Raw genomic sequence first — 19646 nt, forward strand, 5'->3', positions numbered from 1 at the left:
TCTTGATCAAATAGTGTTTAAAAAACATTATGAATTCTCATTTTCTTGCGTGCCATTGTTAATTTGACTCTTGAATGTTTAGGTTTGCTACTCAGACGTATGCCAAGGATCTGTAATGCCCTGTTGTAATGTCTTGTTTGCAAAGATTAAAAAAATGAAGGCCTTCAATACTAAACAAATCAAGAGAAGCACATTTGTGTAAATCTAAACTTTAAATGCAGCCATTTTAAGGGTTTAAAAATCCTCTGAAACAGCATTAAAACACATCAAAAAAATAAATTAAAAAAACAAATCCTGAACTGAAACCATATTATTCATGACCCTCTAGGAGGGCCACGGGCCAGAGGTTTAACTCACTGCGAGGCAAAAGAATCACACGGGCAACAGCTGGAGTGTCAACAAAAACAAAAACAAGCCTTTAATTTTATTAAATTACGCAACGTAACAACTACAGCGGGAATCTGAACAGACTGATGTTGGCAGAGTCGTCCGATCCCTCGCAGTACGAGCAGGCTTAGTGGACAGAACTCAAATCTCTTAACGGGTGTTCACCTGTAACAAGACAAAACAGATGTGCACTTCAGACTTAACATGGACTAACAGTGCACTTAGACTGAGCAAAAAACACGAATATAGACTAATTTCAGATAAATTCACTTTCAACAATTGAATCCACAGTTTGGGGTTGTTAAGTCTTACCACGTCGTCGATCTTGAGGATGCTGCGGACCGTCTCGGTGGCCAGGGTCAGTGCACTGATGGAAACCAGTAAAGGCTGCACCACCAGCTCCTCCAAGATGTTGGAGATTCCTCCCTATCACACACACACACACACACACACACACACACACACACACACACAGTAAACCAGTCAGTCAAATCAGTCTTGATACCAGGTTACAGCAAAGGAAAATATATAAGAGCAGCCATTGGGAAGTGTGTGGTGGGGAGTCTGTTAATGCTGCAGCATCATTACATGCAATTCACCTTTGGTGAAATCAATATAGTGTTATCATTGCTGTATCACTATTTAAAAGTGATATGCAATTCCACATGGCTTCATTTTTTTTACATTTTTAAAAATCACTGCACAACACGGCTGCAAGTAATAATTATTTCATTATTGATTCATCTGTCGATTATTGTTCCATTTAATTAAATACACTGTTTGGTCTGTGAAATGTCAGTAAACTGTGAAACACTGTTTCCAAGAGCGCAAGGCAGGGTCTTTAAATCGCTTGTTTTGCCTGACTAACAGTCCAACACTCGAAGATATTCAATTTACAATATCAAAACAGGAAAAAGCAACAAACCAACACTAAAAAACAAGAACTAGAGAATTTTTTATTGGATAAATCACGTAAAACGACCGATTGACTTGACCTAACCCTAACTGTTTCAGCACTAAGTCTATATGATCCTCTGTTTTATCCTCACTATGTTACTTCATGAACATCAACATGTTGATGAAAAATGGGAGACTGAGAGCAGACCTTGCGGACGTTTATGCCGGCCATCTTGTCTCCCTGAGCGTGCCTGTTGCGGAGCTCCGTCACAGTGGAGATGGGGTTCAGGCCGGCGTTCTCGGCAAGCGTCGAGGGGATCACCTCAAGGGCGTCGCTGTACGCCCGCACGCAGTAGGCCTCCATGCCGCCCAGAGTGCGCGAGTACTCTGCCAGACGCACAGCCAGCTCGATTTCTGGAGCGCCGCCACCAGCTATCAGAGCCCTGAGGGGCGGAGGAGGAGAAAGACGATGGAGTTAATGAAATAAATGACGTCAATAATAAAACAATAAGTCAAATTGTGAATCTAAAAGGAAAGACAGCTAATTGCTAAAACCTGGGAACATCGAGACAAAAAAGTCAGATGAGTCAGATGATCAGACAGGTTGTTTTTTTTCCCCAGATCATTATTTGGGAGGTAACACTAAAAGTGAGCAGACCTGAAACGTACCTGTCCCCCAGTGCACATGAAAATGTGTGCGCTCGGCTACGGTAAGTACAGTAGGTCAAAACTGAAGCAGGAAGTCAGTCTGTAAACTGTGATGAATGTTTACAACGTTACAACTGTTCGCCTTCATTTTCTCTTCCAAATAAGTCTGTATAACCCGTCTGCTTGTGTTTCTTGACCTGTCAGATTTTTTTTAAGAGGTGTCACTGTTACAGTTTCTTAGCAATTAACTTAAGTACATTATTATTATTATTATTATTATTATTATTATTATTATTATTATTAAGACGGTGTAGTCCCTCATTCGTCCAGGAGTGTTCTATCGTAGAAAAGGTTTCAGTCGTAGTCATCTGGACACTGTTTTCAGAATCAAGACGTTTCGGCTCCCATCAGGAAGTCATTCTCAATTGAGAATGACTTCCAGAAAACAGTGTCCAGATGACTACGACTGAAATTATTATTATTATTATTATTATTATCGATAGAAAACTGGAATTATCCTTTAAGAAGTGGACAGATACATTTCGCAGAATTTTTGTGGATTTTTTGTACATCTTTTTTCAAAATCATTTCCCAGTTTTCCTTGGATATGTAATAAATGTGTGAATGCTCCCCAGCCAAGTTGCTGAGACAACCAGGAGTGAATAAATGGTGAGCTTTCCACAGCACTGTTCCTCTGTTTCTTACGCTCCTGCAGGATGAACCAATGCAAGAGCGCCTTTGTCAGAGGTTTTCTGCGCCTGTACTCTCAATTTCCAAAAACATTTATGTGGACAGTTTATCTGTGTTTTCTCTCAGTTTCAGTGATTACTTCTCTGTCACGTTTTTGAAATGAACTCTGCAGGAATGACCCACCTCTTCTTGACCAGGCAGCGGATGACACACAGCGCATCATGGATGGAGCGCTCTGCCTCCTCGATCACCAGCTTGTTGGAGCCCCGAACCACGATGCTCACCGTCTTCCCGGGGCTGGTACAGCCTGTGATCTGCAAGGAGCAACGCCCAACGTTTACCGGAAGCATAACACCACAGCGTCACACATTCAGCCTCTCACACTGGAGCTGTTCTCCTATTCTGGTTCCCAGTACTTTGCAATTGTCTCATTTGTGTTGTTCTTTGTATTGTATGTGAAGTATGAGGAGTCATTGATCTGAAAACTGCTATATTATAACAGCTCTGAATCGTCCAAGATCTCAGCACAAAGACTCAGCCTGGCGCGTACCTTGACCAGCTTGCCGGAGCCATCCAGGCTGACCTCCTCCGCCAGCTCTGCCGTGCCGAGCATCTCTGGAGTGAAGTGGTCGATGTGGGCGATGGGCTTGGTGCCAAGAGTCTGGATGGTAGGGGACACTTTGTTTTACTTTGCTGTCATATGTAGGATTTAGGCATTGACATTCCTAGTGTGATGTAAAGAGTCAAAGAGTACAAAAACTAGTGGAGACACTGAAAACAAAAAAAGTAAAGGCCATCTAAACCCAAATATTTGCTCATGAGTAGAAATGTCCACCTGGCTTATTAGGTTTTTAATAAATATAGAAGCAAATAATTGTAATATTCTTTGGCAGAGTTCACTATGCAGCTCCTTACTGAAATGTTATTTTCCAATGGGCTAACTTGGAAGCAATTATGACTTTATCAAAGCCAAACAGGCCCTCAGGTTCACAGCTCCTGAGAACTGAGGTATGAGCCAAACTAACACGACAACATCTATGTAAAAAAAAAATAAATAAAAATATCTACTCTTATTACCGAGAAGTGTCTTTTCATCTATGATAACTGCAGTTCGGTGCAGCCTGAAACACAGTGCAGCTGCAGACATTTTGATGACGCTCACCTTGCAGATGAACTCAATGTCCTCCCTCTCGATCTCCTTCACCACCATGATCTTCATTTTGTTGAGGAAGTGCAGGGCGAGGTCGCTCAGAGCGTCTCTGTCACAGGACAGTTTGTTGTTAGTATGAAACGTGTTTACTGTCCATATCTAGAGTTTGACAAGACGCGGAGACCAGCATCTGTCCTCATGTTAGCTGTGTTTGTGTACCTGAGAATGGACTTCTGGATGAGCAGCACGTTGCAGCCGGCCTTCTTAATCTGTTTCACCATGTTGAGGATGTAAGTGCGCTCCTCCCGCAGCACGCGGTCCATCTGGACGTAGTCTGACACCACGATCTGGTTGTCCATCTGCGCGTCAAAAAAACCCCACAGGTCAGGAAAGAGAAGGACCGTGTCAGGAATTTGTCACCTCCAAGAAGAAAGGGAATGCTTCTCCAATTAAAGCTTATAACACAATATGTTCAGGATAGCTTTGATCACTGGAAACATGACACAAATAAATCCAAAACAGCGAAGTGTGTTGAGAAGTGTGCCAAGAATGAGATTAAGCTTTTTAAGAGCACTTTATTCTACTTATTAGGCAAAGATAAAACTATAGGACAGGGTGATAATAATGACTAATGATGATAATTCAGTATCATCAGTCACTCATCTTTCAGCGGAAGCATATTGCGATGATGTGATTATATTGTGTGATCGTTTCTGTAGTCCAAATAAATGATTTCAAGCAAATTTCAATTAGGGGAGAAACGAGAAAATTTTGTTTTTAAATGTCATGCATTGCATCAAGTAAAACTAACAGTGGAACTAAAGAAATGCTAAGATGTATTTCCCCTCATATAAAGTAAAGTACAACATAAAATACCATAAAAGTAGACAGAAAAGCTGCAGTCTTTCCTCTGAGCTGATATTTATCGAGTGACTCACGTCAGTTTTGGGTGGGGACAGGCAGAACTGGATGAGGCCGATCTTGGCCTTCTCCACACGGGTCACGCTGCTGTTGGCCAACCTCTGGTTCAGCACCAGGCCTTCCACCATCTCACAGTCATCAATGGTCCCTCTATGAAACACAATAAAAAAACAGAGAGGGGAAATCCAGATCAAAACTTTGAATGCGTGGAGTGGGTCTAAAATCCCTTTGAAATGTAAAGAAATACAAAAGGAATATACAAAGGATGCGTCTCAAATGACTTTTTAAAATAGAACCAGTGATTGTGTGTGAATGATTTGTGATATGGACCAGCGAGACTCCAGCGCTCGCACTCACCCGAGCTTCTTGATGATTTTGATGTCCTGCAGGTCGACACCGGTGGCGGTGGCCGGGTCGATGACTCGCATGACGGCGTCCACGCTCATGGGTGCCAGCAGGCTGGAGTACTGCGACACCACCTTGGAGCACAGCGACGTGGTGGCGCTGTTGAGCAGCGTCTCGCGGTCGCTCAGCTGCACCGGCCGGCTCATGCCCGTCAGCACCTCCACACCTTTCTCCACAGCCTTCTGGAACGACTCCGAGATGATGGTGGGGTGGATACCTGACCGACGGCACAACGTGTAAACATTAGTACTGAAACAACTTAACAACACGTTCGTCGATCTGCAGAAAATTTAATCACTTGATCATACAAGTAATTTACCAAGCGAAAATGTCAGACATTGTCTGGTTTCAGCTACTAACGTGAGGATTTTCTGACTCTCAGTTTTACATAATTTTAAATTAAATATCTTTGAACTGCTGGTCGAACAACAATATATTGTGAATGCCATTTTTCACAGTTTTCTGGCATTTTATAGACTAAATGATTTCTCACCCAGGAAATCGGCTAGCCGCAGGATGAGGCAAAACACTTCTTTAAATGATGCGTCCAGCTGGTGATTATCAAGCTAACTTCAGTATGGTGTCTGACCTGCAGTGCAGAGAAAGTTCCCGGCTCCCTGTTGGTTTCAGGATCGACTTTAAGATCTTGTTGATTACTTTTAAGGCTCTTCATGGCTCCAGACTATATTTTAGACCTTGTAATCCCTTATGAACCTTCACGTAGTCTGAGATCTTCGGGCAGGGGTCTCCTGTCTGTTCCTGAGTCCAGGATGGAAACTAAGGGGGACAGAGCTTTGGCCATCAGGGCCCCGAGGCTCTGGAACAACCTGCCCGAAGACATCAGGCTGTCTGAGTCAGAGTCTTCGTTTAAATCTCGTCTCAAAACACATTTTTATCTGAAAGCAGATCCTGATTTTACCTGAACTGGCTGCTTATTTTACTGTTTTATTGCTTTTATGTATTTTATTTCTTTATATTTCATCATTCACTGTGGTGTTTTATTTCTCTTGTTGTGAAGCACTTTGTACTTTGTTTTGATAAGTGCTCTATAAATAAAGTTTAATTATTTATTATTATTTAATTAATTACCGCAAAGTAAGCACGACAAAAAGGGCCCTCGTCTGAATTTGAAGTGAACTTGAAAAATCTGCTCACGAAAGCCAAAATTTGCATCTTCTCATTTTCAATATGCCAACCTTCCCTTTCCGAGATAAGTGTCTACAATAACGGCATTCATTTATTTCACGTTGTATCTGTTTTCCTCTGCAGCTTTTACCTTTCTGCAGCAGTTTGTAGCAGGCATCCAGCAGCGCTCCAGCAATCACCACCACAGAGGTGGTGCCGTCACCAGCCTCAATGTCCTGGGCTTTGGATAGCTCCACCAGCTGAAACACACACACACACACACACACACATCCAGGTTTTTAAAAAAAACAACTAAGATTAGTTCATGTTAAAATACCAATGACCTGTATTGCAAATTATCTAGGGAAAAAGTAAAAGTGTTTGTTGATTCTTCTGCATCCAAAACACGAACGTACCATTTTGGCTGCAGGGTGGAGCACCTGCATCTGCTTCAGGATGGTGGCACCATCGTTGGTGATGGTCACGTCACCTTTCTCATCCTGGATCTGAAACAAACAAACAAACAAAAATAAAATAAAAAAACAGCACCTGCTTTATAAACATGTGTATGACCCAGGAGCTAGGGCAAGTTAGCCTGAAGCCAAAATGTATTTACTGACCATCTTGTCCATGCCTTTGGGCCCCAGGCTTGTTCTGACGGCATCCGCAACAGCTGTCAAACAAGCAGGTGTCAATGATCAGAATCAGAAATACTTTATTGATCCCCGAAGGGAAACTCTTTGTTACAGTAGCTCGCCTTTACGTCAGTGCACACAGGAGAAAGTACTAGGAAAAAAATATAATACACTATAAAAACAGGTCAGAAAATAGGTCAACAAAACATCCATGTTTTCACAAGCAAGAGGAACCAAAAAAAAACCCACAATATCCACTAGTCGTTTGTTGAAAATACACAAAACAGGGTTTTTAATATTAGGGTTGGTCTTGTTATTCTTAGTATACAGAGCAAAGTAGTTGCATATGCTTCAGGATAATAAAATGAACGAGCACATAAATAATTCACAAGCGAGACCAAAATGTCACAACTAAAAGGAAATCAAGCTATCCATTAAAAGCAAAGTGATATTACTAGAAGACTGCAAACTGTAGACCTCCTACTTCAGCTTTTAAATTTAGATAAACATTTTAGTTTCTGGCCATATATAGTCTGCAGCACTTTGGGGCCACTGAGCTAGCTAATGCTGAGATTGTGTTGAGTCATGAGCATCTTGCAGGAAGACAACGCCACACCAGACTCTTGGAGTCTTGCATCAAAATTTGGGAAATTATTGTCTCATGCTGCACTGGAAGAAGCTTTAACGGAATAAACCCAAATTTTAATTTTAATTTCATTAAGGTAACTAACTAAAGTGGTATGTCGTGCAGTCATATATGCCGAACAGAAAAGGTGATTCTTTTAAATTAATAAAGCCACCTAAACCTTTGTAGCCACTACGTAATGTACTTTTATTACGGAGTAAGGCTGTTAAATTGGCACTTTAGTGAATTACATTTCGGACCAGGTAGAAGCCAATGCTAAAACGAGAATGAATAACGGTGCCCAGCCCAGCCCACAGCCATGAAACGGAACTGAAAGGTGATATTTTGGGACTGATATTAACCGTTTCAAACAGCTTATAAGTCTTTTGGTCTACCTTTGGCAGCAGAGATGTTACTGAACCGAATTTGGGCCGGCTTGTCGCGGTCCACATACGCCCCTCCTTTGTTTCTGCCTCGGACTGGGGCTTTAGATGCCGACATCGCTTCGGGCATCGCGGCTTTATAATCGATGGTAAATGTTAAGAGAAGTCTTCGGAACGGGACTGATGAACCCCGGAGCTGAAACACCGCGGTTCGGCTTCGGATGGACTCAGATTAAGGTATCTCCACCCGGTCCCAGTCAGAACCTTCCAGAGACACCGGCTGCTGCGTAGAGAAGAAGGACCCGGCTGTCAAACTGCCCGGCGCTTGGAGATGACGTTTTCAGACAGTAGGCGTTGATAACCGATGTGACAGAACACATTAACGTTGATTTTTTTAATTTAAAATATTTAAATTTGTGCCCAGATTATACGCGATTGTCTTTATTAATCAAAGGCTGGTTTGAGTGTGGTCTCTACTTTGTTGCTAAAGCCGAAAATGTCTCACGAAGTTGAGAGAAACTGATCTGGGTTGATTAGCTTTGTCTCTTTGGGCTGAACTAGCAGGGAAGAAGCATTTTGGGTAAACATGTTCACATGTAACTAAACCCCGTCTGTTTCCGTTACTTTATATCTTCGTGAATTAACCACCTCCGTGTCCGGTAGGTTTATTTTGATTGTTTATCAGCGGCTCAATGTGCCGTTTGCGTTCACATCCTCTCGTTGTGGCTCCTAAAAGCTCAGTGTTAGCTAAATTAGCTTAGCAGACAGCAAGAATCAGGAGACCACACAGTCATGTTTTAAGCTACAGATTGTGTACATCATGTATGACTTGCATATTGCAAGAGTAGCTGTTTGTAATTCTACTTACTTTGGCCCGCATTTCATGTTCACTCTTTTATGGGAACTTAAAATTAGGATATATTAGCTATTTTTGATTTTTTTTACATGAACACACATTTTTGACAAATTTGGTTATTGAACCCTGACCAAGATATGTACTGAGAGGGACATTTTGTCCACCAGAGAGCACAGACGAGTTTATTTTTCAACTGTATAAACTATGTAATGGAGAAATCGATCATTTGGCATTTATGTTTCGTTATGTGACTTCTTGGCAGATACAGGCAGGTGACAAATTAAAGGAAACACCTGAATAAACGAGTGGAGAAACATAATGAATGCAGATGCTTCCACAAAGGTGCACTGCATGGTACAATTAAGCAATTATCATCCAATCATGCTCTGTGGCGTGTTTAAAAAAAAAATAAAAAATGCTGAGCAGGCCCAGCTGATTCTGATTTTGTATCAAGATGGCAAGAGGAAAAGATCCAAGTGGCCCTGAAAGAGGGTTCGTTGTTGTGGCCCGGACTGCAGGAGCTTCAGTCACAAATGCTGTTCAGCTTGTTTCAATAGGAAGGAAAGACAATAGTGAACAGGGCCGGAGATTGTTGTCGACATTTGATTTGAAGAGTAACTCTTCCTCGGGTGGGAATGTCAATGCAGGATGTGATCAGTTATTATAGTGGGGTTGCAGTGTATAAACCCCTCATTACAAAGATGAGAGTTCAGTGGTGCAAAGACCTTTGGCACTGGTCTACAGAGATGGGGGGGGGTCATCCTTCACCATATTCTCGACAAGCATGTGTGGCGAACACAGAGAGAACGGTACGGTGCTGAAAGCTTGACCCCCCCTACAGTGAGGGGATCCGGGGGCATTTAGCTGGCATGGTTTGGGTCCCCTTGTCCCTTTAGAGGGAAAGGTCACTGCAAATCAATACAAAGCTGTTTTGAGCGATCACCTTTATGCTGTGATGGAACATTTCTATCCCGATGGGAGTGGTCTCCTCCAGGATGACAATGCCCCCCCCCCATCCAGACAGCACGGGGGCTCACTGAATGGTTCGATGAGTATGGAAGTGGTGTGAATCATCAGCCGTGGCCTTCGCGGTCACCAGATCTCAACCCAACTGAACACCTATGGGAGATTTGGACCGACGCGTCAGACGGCGCTCTCCACCGCGATAATCAAAACACCCAATGAGGGAATGTCTTTTTGGAAGAAGGTGTTCGTCCCTCCGGTAGAGTTCGGAGACTCGTAGAATCGGTGCCAAGGAGCGCTGAAGCTGTTCAGTCAGCACGTGGTGGCCCAGCACCTTACTAAGACACTTTATGTTGGTTTCTCCTGTAATTTGTCACCCAGCTGTATATTCGCTGATACAGATATAATGTATGCAAGAGCTAATATTTGCCGAGATATCGGCCTGGCTGATTTATCGGTCGGGCTCTAATAAGTGAGTCTGTGGAAGTTTTTTTTTGTTTTTTTTTAGTCCTGCACAGACATTCACATAAACATCAGCAGGGACAGATACATCATTTACTTTTAAATATCACCAGCACCTTTGATTTAGATTCAGGCATGCTATTGTGTAATCTATTTAATTATTTTTGATTGATTTGTTTAGCATGTAAAATGTAAAAACAAATAATGACACTTGCATCACATCAAGTTCCAGGAACCTGAAATGATGTCTTAAGACTACTTTACATGTCTGACCAACAGTCTGAAATCCCAAACGTTTTAATTTACAACAAAGGTAATGAGACAAGAATTTTTTATTATTTCTATGTTTTGTTTTTTGAGAAATGATTTGACTGAAGAAAGTTTTAACAAGTGTCATCGATGTGGGCGGACCACCCTGTGTTTCCTAATGCGTGTCTCTGCGCCTCCTGCAGTCTGGAGTCATGCTGCCGCTGAAGGAGAAGGACAAACCCATCGTCCAGAAGCTGCTGTCGGCCGGCTGCTGCGCTCGCTGCGTCCTCAGGTTCTGCTGTGTGAGTGTTCAGGCTGCCTACCGACAACCGCAACAGGTAAGACTCGTCCCGATTTTAGCTGTTGACATTGGCACCTTTCTGTGTTCATTCATAAATGTTTTTAAATGGCCGGCGGTTCCCTCTTAATGCCAGTTACTTACTGATCCGTCACACGTTGCGTCGTTGTCCATCTTACACAGGATACGCTCAAGGAACTTCAAGCTTTCATCAGCAGTACAGAGAACAGCAAAGCAGAGTCCACGGAAGAAAACACCAAATCCCATGGTGCAGCGGGGTCAGAACCACCCGATGACCCACCAAGCAAAAGAGCTAAACTGGCGCCCGGTGTGGCTGACGCCCCGTCAGAGGAAGACGCTGCTGCTGTGGTCAAACTGAAGGATGGAGAGTCGTGTGTGTGCGTGGTGTGTTTGGGGATCCTACAGGAACTCTGCGGCACGACCCAGGCCGTAAAGGTGCGCGTGCTGTGAAATATTCACTGCTTACATACGCGACACTTGTATCATGGTTCAGGTGAACTTGATGTTCTATGTTAACAGATAGCGGAGGCGGTGAAGGCAGAAAAGTACGAGTTCGACACCCTGGTGCTGTCTGTCTCTCTGCCTGCTCAGCTGTGTGTCCGCGAGGTCAGTCCGCGTGCGTGTGTGTGTGTGTGTGTGTGTGTGTGATGTCATTTAATAGCTAGAGCTGCAACTAATGATTATTTTCACTTTTGATTAATCTGTTGATCATCTCTCCAATTAACTGACTAATCATTTGGTCTGTAAAATGTCAGAACATTTTGAAAAATGGCAATCACGCGTTCCCAGAGCCCAATGTGAACGTCTTCAGATACTTTTGTTTTGTTTGAACAACAGTCCAAATATAAAAGGCTGCAGAAAAGCGTTGTACTTGGGAGCTGTGCTGTCAGACAATCAAATCCAGATAGCAAGCATTAAATGATATTTTTCTTATTGTCTAACAAATGTCATGAAAAGACCCAAACAAACAATGTGTTTGTCTGTCAATAATCTCTGACTTCCTGTCTGTGGCTCTCAGCTCCGAGCCCATTGGTTCCTACTGAAGACAAACAGCTGCTCACTGTAGTTTTTATATTATAAACTACAGTGTGTGTGTTCATGGTGATGAAGGAACAACAGTGCGGCTCACTGATGTGTTTTTAACAGTTTCTGGACTACAATGGTTCCATGGCAAGTTTAGTTTCTGTCACATTAGTATGACTTTATGGTATTTTGTTAATCCTGCAGCACTCCTGCTGGCTTCACGTGAAGAAGGAAATGAGGTAAAGGAATTTGTCTCGTCTTCCTCCATTTTAAACATCGCTGCATGTGCAGTCGGGCGTCACGTGGGGTCACAAGTTTGCTTTAACTTTGGCACGTTTTGTTTCGCTCATTCAGAGAGAAGAGCGTTGCGCTCGACAAGGACGATGTCGTCCAGGTGAAGGAGGCCTTCAAGTGGATCATGCAGGGCCAGGTCGCCAAGGCGCTGGGCGGCGTTGCCGTGGTTACCAGGGTAGGGAGACCCCCGTGAAAAGGAGAAAAACTCAGTTTTATTTAAGGAAAAGTTTTTTATATATAATCATTTACAAACTTGACTTTATAAATAAAAAAAGTTTCAGTTCTCAAGGGCAAAGATGTCGTTTACTTTCTCAGTTTACGTTTTCACAGCCAGTCTTGTGATTTAAAAGCATTTAACCTCTTTAATTTCCCCCTCTGACGTATTAAACCATATCATTTTCCACACTACAAATGCGATATTCACAGATGGAGCTGGCTTTGTGTTTTTTGTTTTTTCAGAGTTTGTTCGAGGTCGGTGTGGAGTTCACTCACCCAGAGACTGACGCTGACTGCCACTTCCTGTGAGTCCTGATCTCTCCGAAGATCTAGAGAAAGCTGTAATGCAAAGTTTCTGAAACACGTGCAACTTTAGATGAATGTAGTTAAAGTCTTACCTCCGAGCTGACCTCTGACCTTTTGAACCTGAATGGCCGTATGGTTAAATGATACTCTACGTCCTGTTTTCTGTCCTTCCCACAGTGCATCGTCATGTCCTGACTGCTTCAAACCCACCAAGAACAAACAGGTGAGGAAGCAACAGAGTTAAGGTGTTGATGAGTTTTTTTGGTAACACCTTTCAAATCAGAAGGATTAAGTTTATTGTCACCTTGAGACACATTACAGGAAAGGTTGGACATTTTGTGAAATACGCTTTTATGCTTTCTTGCCGAGAGTTATGTCTGTCGGTTCAATGTGAAGCTGGAGCCAGGAGACTGTTAGCTTAGCTTAGCATAAAGACTGGAAACAGAGGGAAACAGCTAGCCTGGCTCTGTGTGAAGGTAACAAAATCCGCCTGCCATCACCTCTGAAGCTCAGTAATTAACACGTTATATCTTGTTTGTTTAATCTGTACACAAACTGAAATCTTAAAAAGAGGGTTTTGTGCGAGACTGTTTCTTGGCTGGAAGCAGTGACTTCCTGGAGTCTTTTGCTGGTTGCCTGGCAACCTCACGCTGACGACAAGGCTCTAGGACGTTTCCTCTCCCGATTTATTATGGTAATTTTTTGGCATTTTTGCCTTCTTTGGATAGTTGAGAGAGACAGGAAATGAGGGGAGAGGGGTATGACATGCAACGTAGGTCCCCAGAAGTGCAGGTTTATTTGATATAAAGGGCAGAGGGACTAATAAAAACAGCGTGTGTCCTTTTTGTCTTTCTGCAGTCGGTGTTCACCAGGATGGCGGTGGTCAAAGCTCTGGAAAAGATATCTGACGGCAAATTTCTGAAGTAAGCATCACCTTTTTTATATCTCAGTTCCTGATGTTGTTCTAAAAAGGGCTGCGTGAAATGATCGTGTTTGTTTTCAGACACTACCCGTGTCCACCGGCGCAGCCGACCAGCAGTTGCAGCCCTCGGGACGTCCAGTGTCTCCACGTGTCTGTCTTTGTGGCAGGTATTGTACGACACCAAGAAAATGTTTTTACATTTTTGTTGTCTAAACTCAGAATCAGGGTTTCAGTTTTCCCTCCTGATGTTCTTCCTGTTGTCCAGGGAGGTACAACAAGTTCTGCCGCAGTCTGCCTCAGACTCCCTGGGTGATCGATGGGGAGAGGAGGATGGAGTCCTCGGTGGAGGAGCTGATCGCAGCGCCCGTCCTGTCTTCCTTCAGAGCCGGCGGTGAGACCACACTCTGACGGCTAGTTGTCTCAGAACTGTGTTGAATCGGACAAAAAAATGATCCTGAATGTGTCCTGATAATCTCCCTTTTTGTTTCGTTACAGGATTTAATTTCTCCTCGTCTGGCAGGGAGGATGTGGATGTCCGGACTCTTGGAAACGGTGAGACACACTTTATTTATTTATCTATTTTCCTAAAGCTGCACTTGCAGAGGATTTCGTCACCTGAAGTATTTTTATTTTCTGTTTTGGTTCAATTGGCAGGTCGTCCGTTTGCGATGGAGCTGCTGAATCCTCACAGATCCAGACTGAGCAAAGTGGAGATGAAGCAGCTGCAGGAGGTCGGCCCCGGCAACTCACTCCCAAACCCATCATTCACCTCACAAACGTCATATAAAACACTTCACTCAGTGGGTTTCCATCCACCTGTAAGACGGTGTAGTCCCTCATTCGTCCAGGAGTGTTCTATCGTGAAAAGGTTTCAGTCGTGATCATCTGGACACTGTTTTCAGAATCAAGACGTTTCAGCTCCCATCCGATTGAGAATGACTTCCTGATGGGAGCCGAAACGTCTTGATTCTGAAAACAGTGTCCAGATGACTACGAATGAAACCTTTTCTACGACATCCACCTGTAACAAAAAAAAAAAAAGGAGTGGAAAATTTGGAAAAAAAGTTTAAATATTGCAAAAAAGCTTGTCTGAGGTGGAGAAGTTGGCGTATTAATTTAAAAAAAAAAAAAAAAAAAGATTGCGACAAAGTGCAATGGAAACAGAATTAATAAGTCATGATGTACATGAAGCATGTGACTTAAACGTCAAATGAAGAGACAAAAAATGGCGGCAGATCCGCGTGGAGCGATGAGGAGACTAACTTCTTCAAATTAACACATGAAACAAACATAAATGCCATATTTCCATCATGTTTTCTACATTTTTTTCCCACCATTTGAGGTTTGACTGGAGCTCTTTTTAACTACGTCATCTTGTTGCTCCCTCTTCTTCTACAATGGTGTAAAGGCACCTCACTGGAGCATTAGCACCACCTGCTGCTTATCTCAATGAACCTAATATTGGCTTAACAGTAGTGGATGGAAACGCACATAAAGTCGCATTTTCTTTTGCAGAGTTTCTGAAAATTTGGTTAACATTTGCGCGCTACATTTGGACGGAAACCTGCCTGCTGACTTGTTCGCTCTGATGCTCACTTAGAGAAAGTCGACGCTTCGTTCCAGAGCAACAAAACAGTAAAAAAACAGTTTTACTTGCAGCCATAAAGATCTTCAGTAGGTAGATACGACTTGTCAAAATACAGAGAGAGAGACACAAAACATCAATACTCAGCTCGATTACAGGAATCCCAGGGTCACCGAAAATAGTTAGCTTCATCCTCAGGGAGCCGTGAATATCTGCTGCAACTTTCATGAGTTTTAGAGATATTTAACTCTGGACCGAAGTGTTGGACAGACTGAAAAGCTGTTAGCTCGTAGTCTTTCTCTCTGTTGACACAACAACTTATTACACTGACAGAGCTACGCACATGCAGTGTTTATGTCCTGACGTCACGAGGACATAAACACTGACCTTTGAAACACTGACGACTACTAACCTTTTTGTTTTTAGACCATTAACAACTCTTCAGACAAAATCAGGGTGAGAGACCTGCAGATTGTTACCAGGTGAGAGAATATGACACACTAAACTGCACCCGCATCGTTGAATCTGTAGCAATAAATGAATAGAAACGAAGACAGCTGACAAAACGATGCACTGGGGCTGTGTGTGTTTGTTGTGTGTCGAACTGCAGAGAGGCCATGAGTCGGATGAAGGAGGGAGAGGAGGAGAAAACCAAGTCGTACACGGCGCTCGTCTGGACACAGAAACCCATTCAGAGCGAAGACATCACCTTCATCGACGACATCAAGGTCACTACAACACACACACACACACACACACTGTCACGTCAGTTTGTCTGTGTACAGCCAAGAGATTAAAGAAGCGTTTTAGGCTGATATTTGTGATTCCTGAATTATTATTTTTAATTTGGTGAATCTGAATGTGTGTTATAATCAGTTGTACATCTGAAACTGAATTGTATTCCACATTTTATTCTGGTCTGTAATGTTTTTAAATTGATTTCTGAAACTGGATTTCATGAACAATTTCAAATGCTGCAAATGGAAAGTCAGCATCTCCAGTGGGGAGGTACTGAGTGGCCGCCAGTAGCAAACAGTGATGCTCCAGGAATAAACTGACTGGATGAAGATTAGCTTGTTGTTCATCCCGTCAGGATCTGACTCTGGACCAGAAGACTCCTCTGAGGGTCTTGCACCGGCGGGCGCTGGCCATTCGTCAGCGAGTCATCCACAGCATGAGCACCCGCTTCCTGGACTCGCATCACTTCTACCTGGGGCTGAAGACACAGGCCGGGACGTATCCTCACATCAAATCTGTTGTTTCTCCACAGTGGAAAAAATGACTCTTTATTATATTAGCGAGACGGGAAGTCTGTAGAGACGTTAGCGGCCCCATGACGCTCATTACACATCACAAAATAAGATTATTGGATGTAAGAACAGTGAGCTATGCTACATCAGTGCTGGAGAGTAACTAAGAACATTAACTCTGTACTTAAGTACAATTTTGAGGTACTTGTACTTGAGTATTTCCATTTTCTGCTACTTTATACTACTACTCTACTACAAATATTGTACTTTTTTACTCCACTACAAAAAAATGATGATGTTGTAAATGATAAATTATAATATTATAGATTAAGATAAAACTTTTATTGATCCCCTGGGGGAAATTCACAAGCTACACGGCAGATAAAGTATAAAAAATTAGCTCCATCTTTACCAGCTTCAATCAATAATTATATTATTATTCTAAAATGGCCCATTCTGCATAATGAGGACTTTTACTTTTGGTACTTTAAGTATATTTTGATGCCAAAACATTTGTACATTGAAATTTAAATGCAGGACTTTTACTTGTACTAAAGTGTAGAAATACTCTGTTACAAGGTCTGAGTACTTGTTCCACCACTGCTCCACTTTAATCAGTCTCAAACTGAAAACTAACATAGCATGCTAACATGGTTACATTTATATTAACTGCTAACGTGCTATGTTAGCAATAAGCTTTAAGCACAGCTGATTTATGCTAACGTGCTATGTTAGCAATAAGCTTTAAGCACAGCTGATTTATGCTAACGTGCTATGTTTGGCTTGAGGGTTGGCACTACAAGAGGAAAGGCCGGTTGGCAAGTTAGCATACTAATGTTTAGCATGTTAGCATGCTAACCTGATACATCCAGGATGCTAACATTACAAAGATAACACAAATGCCAGCATGTTAGCATTAGCACCTTTTTCTCTGGCCAAACTTGACATTTTCTACCCAACTAGTTGTAAGAATAGAAAAGTTGTCTCATTTCATTCACGCAAAATCTTTTTTTTTTTTTTTTTTTTTTTTTTTTAGCATGTAATGAGCATTTAAGCTTCATGGGGAGTTAGCATGGTTGTAGACTTTTAGTCTTCTTATTCTATATATATATATATATATATATATATATATATATATATATATATATATATATATATATATATATATATATATATATATATATATATATATATATATATATATATATATATATATATATATATATATATATATATATATATATATTATATATATATATATATATATATATATATATATATATATATATATATATATATATATATATGTATATATATATATATATATATATATATATATATATATATATATATATATATATATATATATATATATATATATATATATATATATGTATATATATATATATATATATGTGTATATATATGTATGTATATATATATATATATATATATATATATATATATATATATATATATATGTATATATATATATATATATATATATGTATATATATATATATATATATATATATACATATATATATATATATATATATATATGTGTATATATATGTATGTATATATATATATATATATATATATATATATATATATATATATATATGTATATATATATATATATATATATATGTATATATATATATATATATATATGTGTTCAACAGCTGTATTTAGGTACAAACAGCCAACGTTTGCCAGCTATCAGTTTTTAAACTGCTGTAAAAATTAAATTTTAAGCAGCATTTTAATAGTTTTAAACTGTTTAAGCTGATTTTTACTGAACTTTTTAGTTCACGATGTGTTCCTGAACGTCATCCGTCAACAGTTACATCAAAGAGTTTGTCCACGGAGACTTCGGGCGCACCAAACCCAACCTGTGTCAGCTGCTGAAGACGGATACAGACATCCTGGAGCTGGACGTGGAGGTGGGATGGGATTATCATCCGTCCAGAAATTTAAAATCTGTAGTATTTTTAGATGACAAATACCAGAAAGAACAGCAGAGTCTCTTTTTATATTTTTAGAGGTACTCGTGCTGCTCTGGAACAGATTATGATCCTCAGATCTTTAAACATTTAACAGTTAAATGACTCTAATCTGTCTGTGTGTTTCCTCTCTCAGTCTGTGGATGTCGACTGGCCTCCGTCCATACCGGAGTGAACTCTGCCGCCGGCCTCGTCCTGTATCTGAGAGGCCGCGGGTTCGATCTCGGTGAGACCGAACTGGTTCTGTCAGCAGCCGGGGATCCTGTGCGGGAGCATTACACCAAACCATCGACCAGGATCAGAGCGAGACTGAAAACGGAACGGTGAAGAGGAAACCACGAACTCCGGTCAGACAGTCCCGCTGGCTGCTCCGCGAAGCCCGGGCGTGTTTATGTTTTGGTTTCTGGATCGTGACCCCCCGTCTTCCGTTGTATCACAGAAAACGGTTAATAACGCTTTCTAGTGGCCTTGTTCTGTTGTGATTAGTTTCAGTCACACCCTAGATTTTTGTTTTTGTTTTGTTGGTATGGATGGAAAAAATGGAAAGACAACTTTTTGTATTCTTAGATCTTTACCACCGGTGGTCAAAACCGTCTAGTTTGTCCTGAGGGTGGCACCAGAGGAAAGGTCTTGTTGGGTGAATCAAAAGGGTTTATCCTCCGTACGGTGGCCATTTTAGGACACTTCAGCTTGTCAGGCTCAGTCTAAGCTTCAGCCGTACTTTGAGTTTCATGTAGCTTCATTTGCAGCACTGTTCGTTTCTATTCGCAAACCTTAGGGGGGGGGAAATCCCAAACAACATTTTTTAACTGTTATCCAGCAGCAGGTTGCATCTTCAAAGGTGTTTTCGTCATCTCACTGACGTCAGCTGTCTGCTTTAAATGATTAAAATGTTGGCGAAACCAACATTTTTATCCGATATTTCACAACATATTTCTACAACCTACTTCAAGATAAAAATGTTTAAAAAAAAAAAAAAGTTTTGATTTTTTCCCCCAAGGTGTGCACAGGGATCAAGATGACAGCTAGCATGTTTGCATGCTAACATTCTGTGTTAAGCATGAGCCGTGCTAACGTTAGCATGCTAAAGTCGCATTACTGTTGCATGGTGGAAATTCGACCTTTCAGTTCAATGTGCTGTTATCTGTATTTCCATGCAACTGACGGAGCAGACTGTCATCTAACGGAAGCGTCTGCAAATTATTTTTCATAGCAAAATGAACTGAAACTAATTAACCTGGACAACGATATCACATTAAAAAAATCTGAATCTGTCTCATGTGGGACTTGAACTTCAATACTTTTTCGTACAAACAAATGTGAGTG

The 19646-nt window shown here is 41.3% G+C and overlaps 2 protein-coding genes across 8 annotated transcripts; one reads left to right on the plus strand and one right to left on the minus strand.

Moving 5' to 3' along the window:
• Nucleotides 1-388: 388 nt before the first annotated feature.
• On the minus strand, nt 389-8194 carry cct4 (chaperonin containing TCP1, subunit 4 (delta)). The gene is made up of 13 exons (XM_044189512.1): nt 7879-8194; nt 6844-6896; nt 6640-6729; nt 6375-6483; nt 5051-5315; nt 4711-4843; nt 3992-4131; nt 3785-3881; nt 3173-3283; nt 2806-2936; nt 1493-1727; nt 700-813; nt 389-552 (listed from the first exon to the last, which is right to left on the minus strand). Exons 1-13 carry the CDS (start codon nt 7994-7996, stop codon nt 538-540), a joined length of 1611 nt encoding a protein of 536 aa, XP_044045447.1. The 5' UTR covers nt 7997-8194; the 3' UTR covers nt 389-537.
• Nucleotides 8076-19594, plus strand: pus10 (pseudouridine synthase 10). Of its 7 annotated transcripts, none has more exons than XM_044189505.1 (18): nt 8263-8525; nt 10374-10460; nt 10600-10734; nt 10878-11150; nt 11235-11321; nt 11943-11977; nt 12093-12207; nt 12492-12553; nt 12732-12777; nt 13413-13477; nt 13558-13643; nt 13742-13867; nt 13972-14207; nt 15488-15543; nt 15672-15789; nt 16155-16297; nt 18161-18260; nt 18457-19594. In XM_044189505.1, the coding sequence occupies exons 3-18, from the start codon at nt 10609-10611 to the stop codon at nt 18493-18495; spliced, it is 1713 nt and encodes a 570-aa protein (XP_044045440.1). In that variant the 5' UTR covers nt 8263-8525; nt 10374-10460; nt 10600-10608; the 3' UTR covers nt 18496-19594. The 7 variants fall into 7 exon arrangements, with proteins under 7 accessions (XP_044045443.1, XP_044045440.1, XP_044045441.1 ...); XM_044189511.1 differs by lacking the exon at nt 10374-10460 and having other exon boundaries at nt 8271-8446; nt 13972-14028; nt 14131-14207; XM_044189510.1 differs by lacking the exon at nt 10374-10460 and having other exon boundaries at nt 8272-8525; nt 13972-14028; nt 14131-14207.
• Nucleotides 19595-19646: the final 52 nt, after the last annotated feature.

This window comes from Siniperca chuatsi, linkage group LG3 (genome assembly GCF_020085105.1).
Source record: "Siniperca chuatsi isolate FFG_IHB_CAS linkage group LG3, ASM2008510v1, whole genome shotgun sequence".
NCBI classification, from domain to species: domain Eukaryota; kingdom Metazoa; phylum Chordata; class Actinopteri; order Centrarchiformes; family Sinipercidae; genus Siniperca; species Siniperca chuatsi.

Bases quoted from the DNA above. Each gene is read 5' to 3' on its own strand.
- cct4 (XM_044189512.1), bottom strand. From the start codon at position 7,996: ATGCCCGAAGCGATGTCGGCATCTAAAGCCCCAGTCCGAGGCAGAAAC. The intron at 5,316-6,374 runs GTAAAAGCTGCA...GCCGTCGGTCAG, and splicing joins CTACAAACTGCTGCAGAAAG to GTATCCACCCCACCATCATC. The intron at 4,844-5,050 runs GTGAGTGCGAGC...TGTGTTTCATAG, and splicing joins AAAATCATCAAGAAGCTCGG to AGGGACCATTGATGACTGTG.
- pus10 (XM_044189508.1), top strand. From the start codon at position 10,609: ATGCTGCCGCTGAAGGAGAAGGACAAACCCATCGTCCAGAAGCTGCTG. The intron at 10,735-10,877 runs GTAAGACTCGTC...CATCTTACACAG, and splicing joins CCTACCGACAACCGCAACAG to GATACGCTCAAGGAACTTCA. The intron at 13,478-13,557 runs GTAAGCATCACC...GTTTGTTTTCAG, and splicing joins TCTGACGGCAAATTTCTGAA to ACACTACCCGTGTCCACCGG.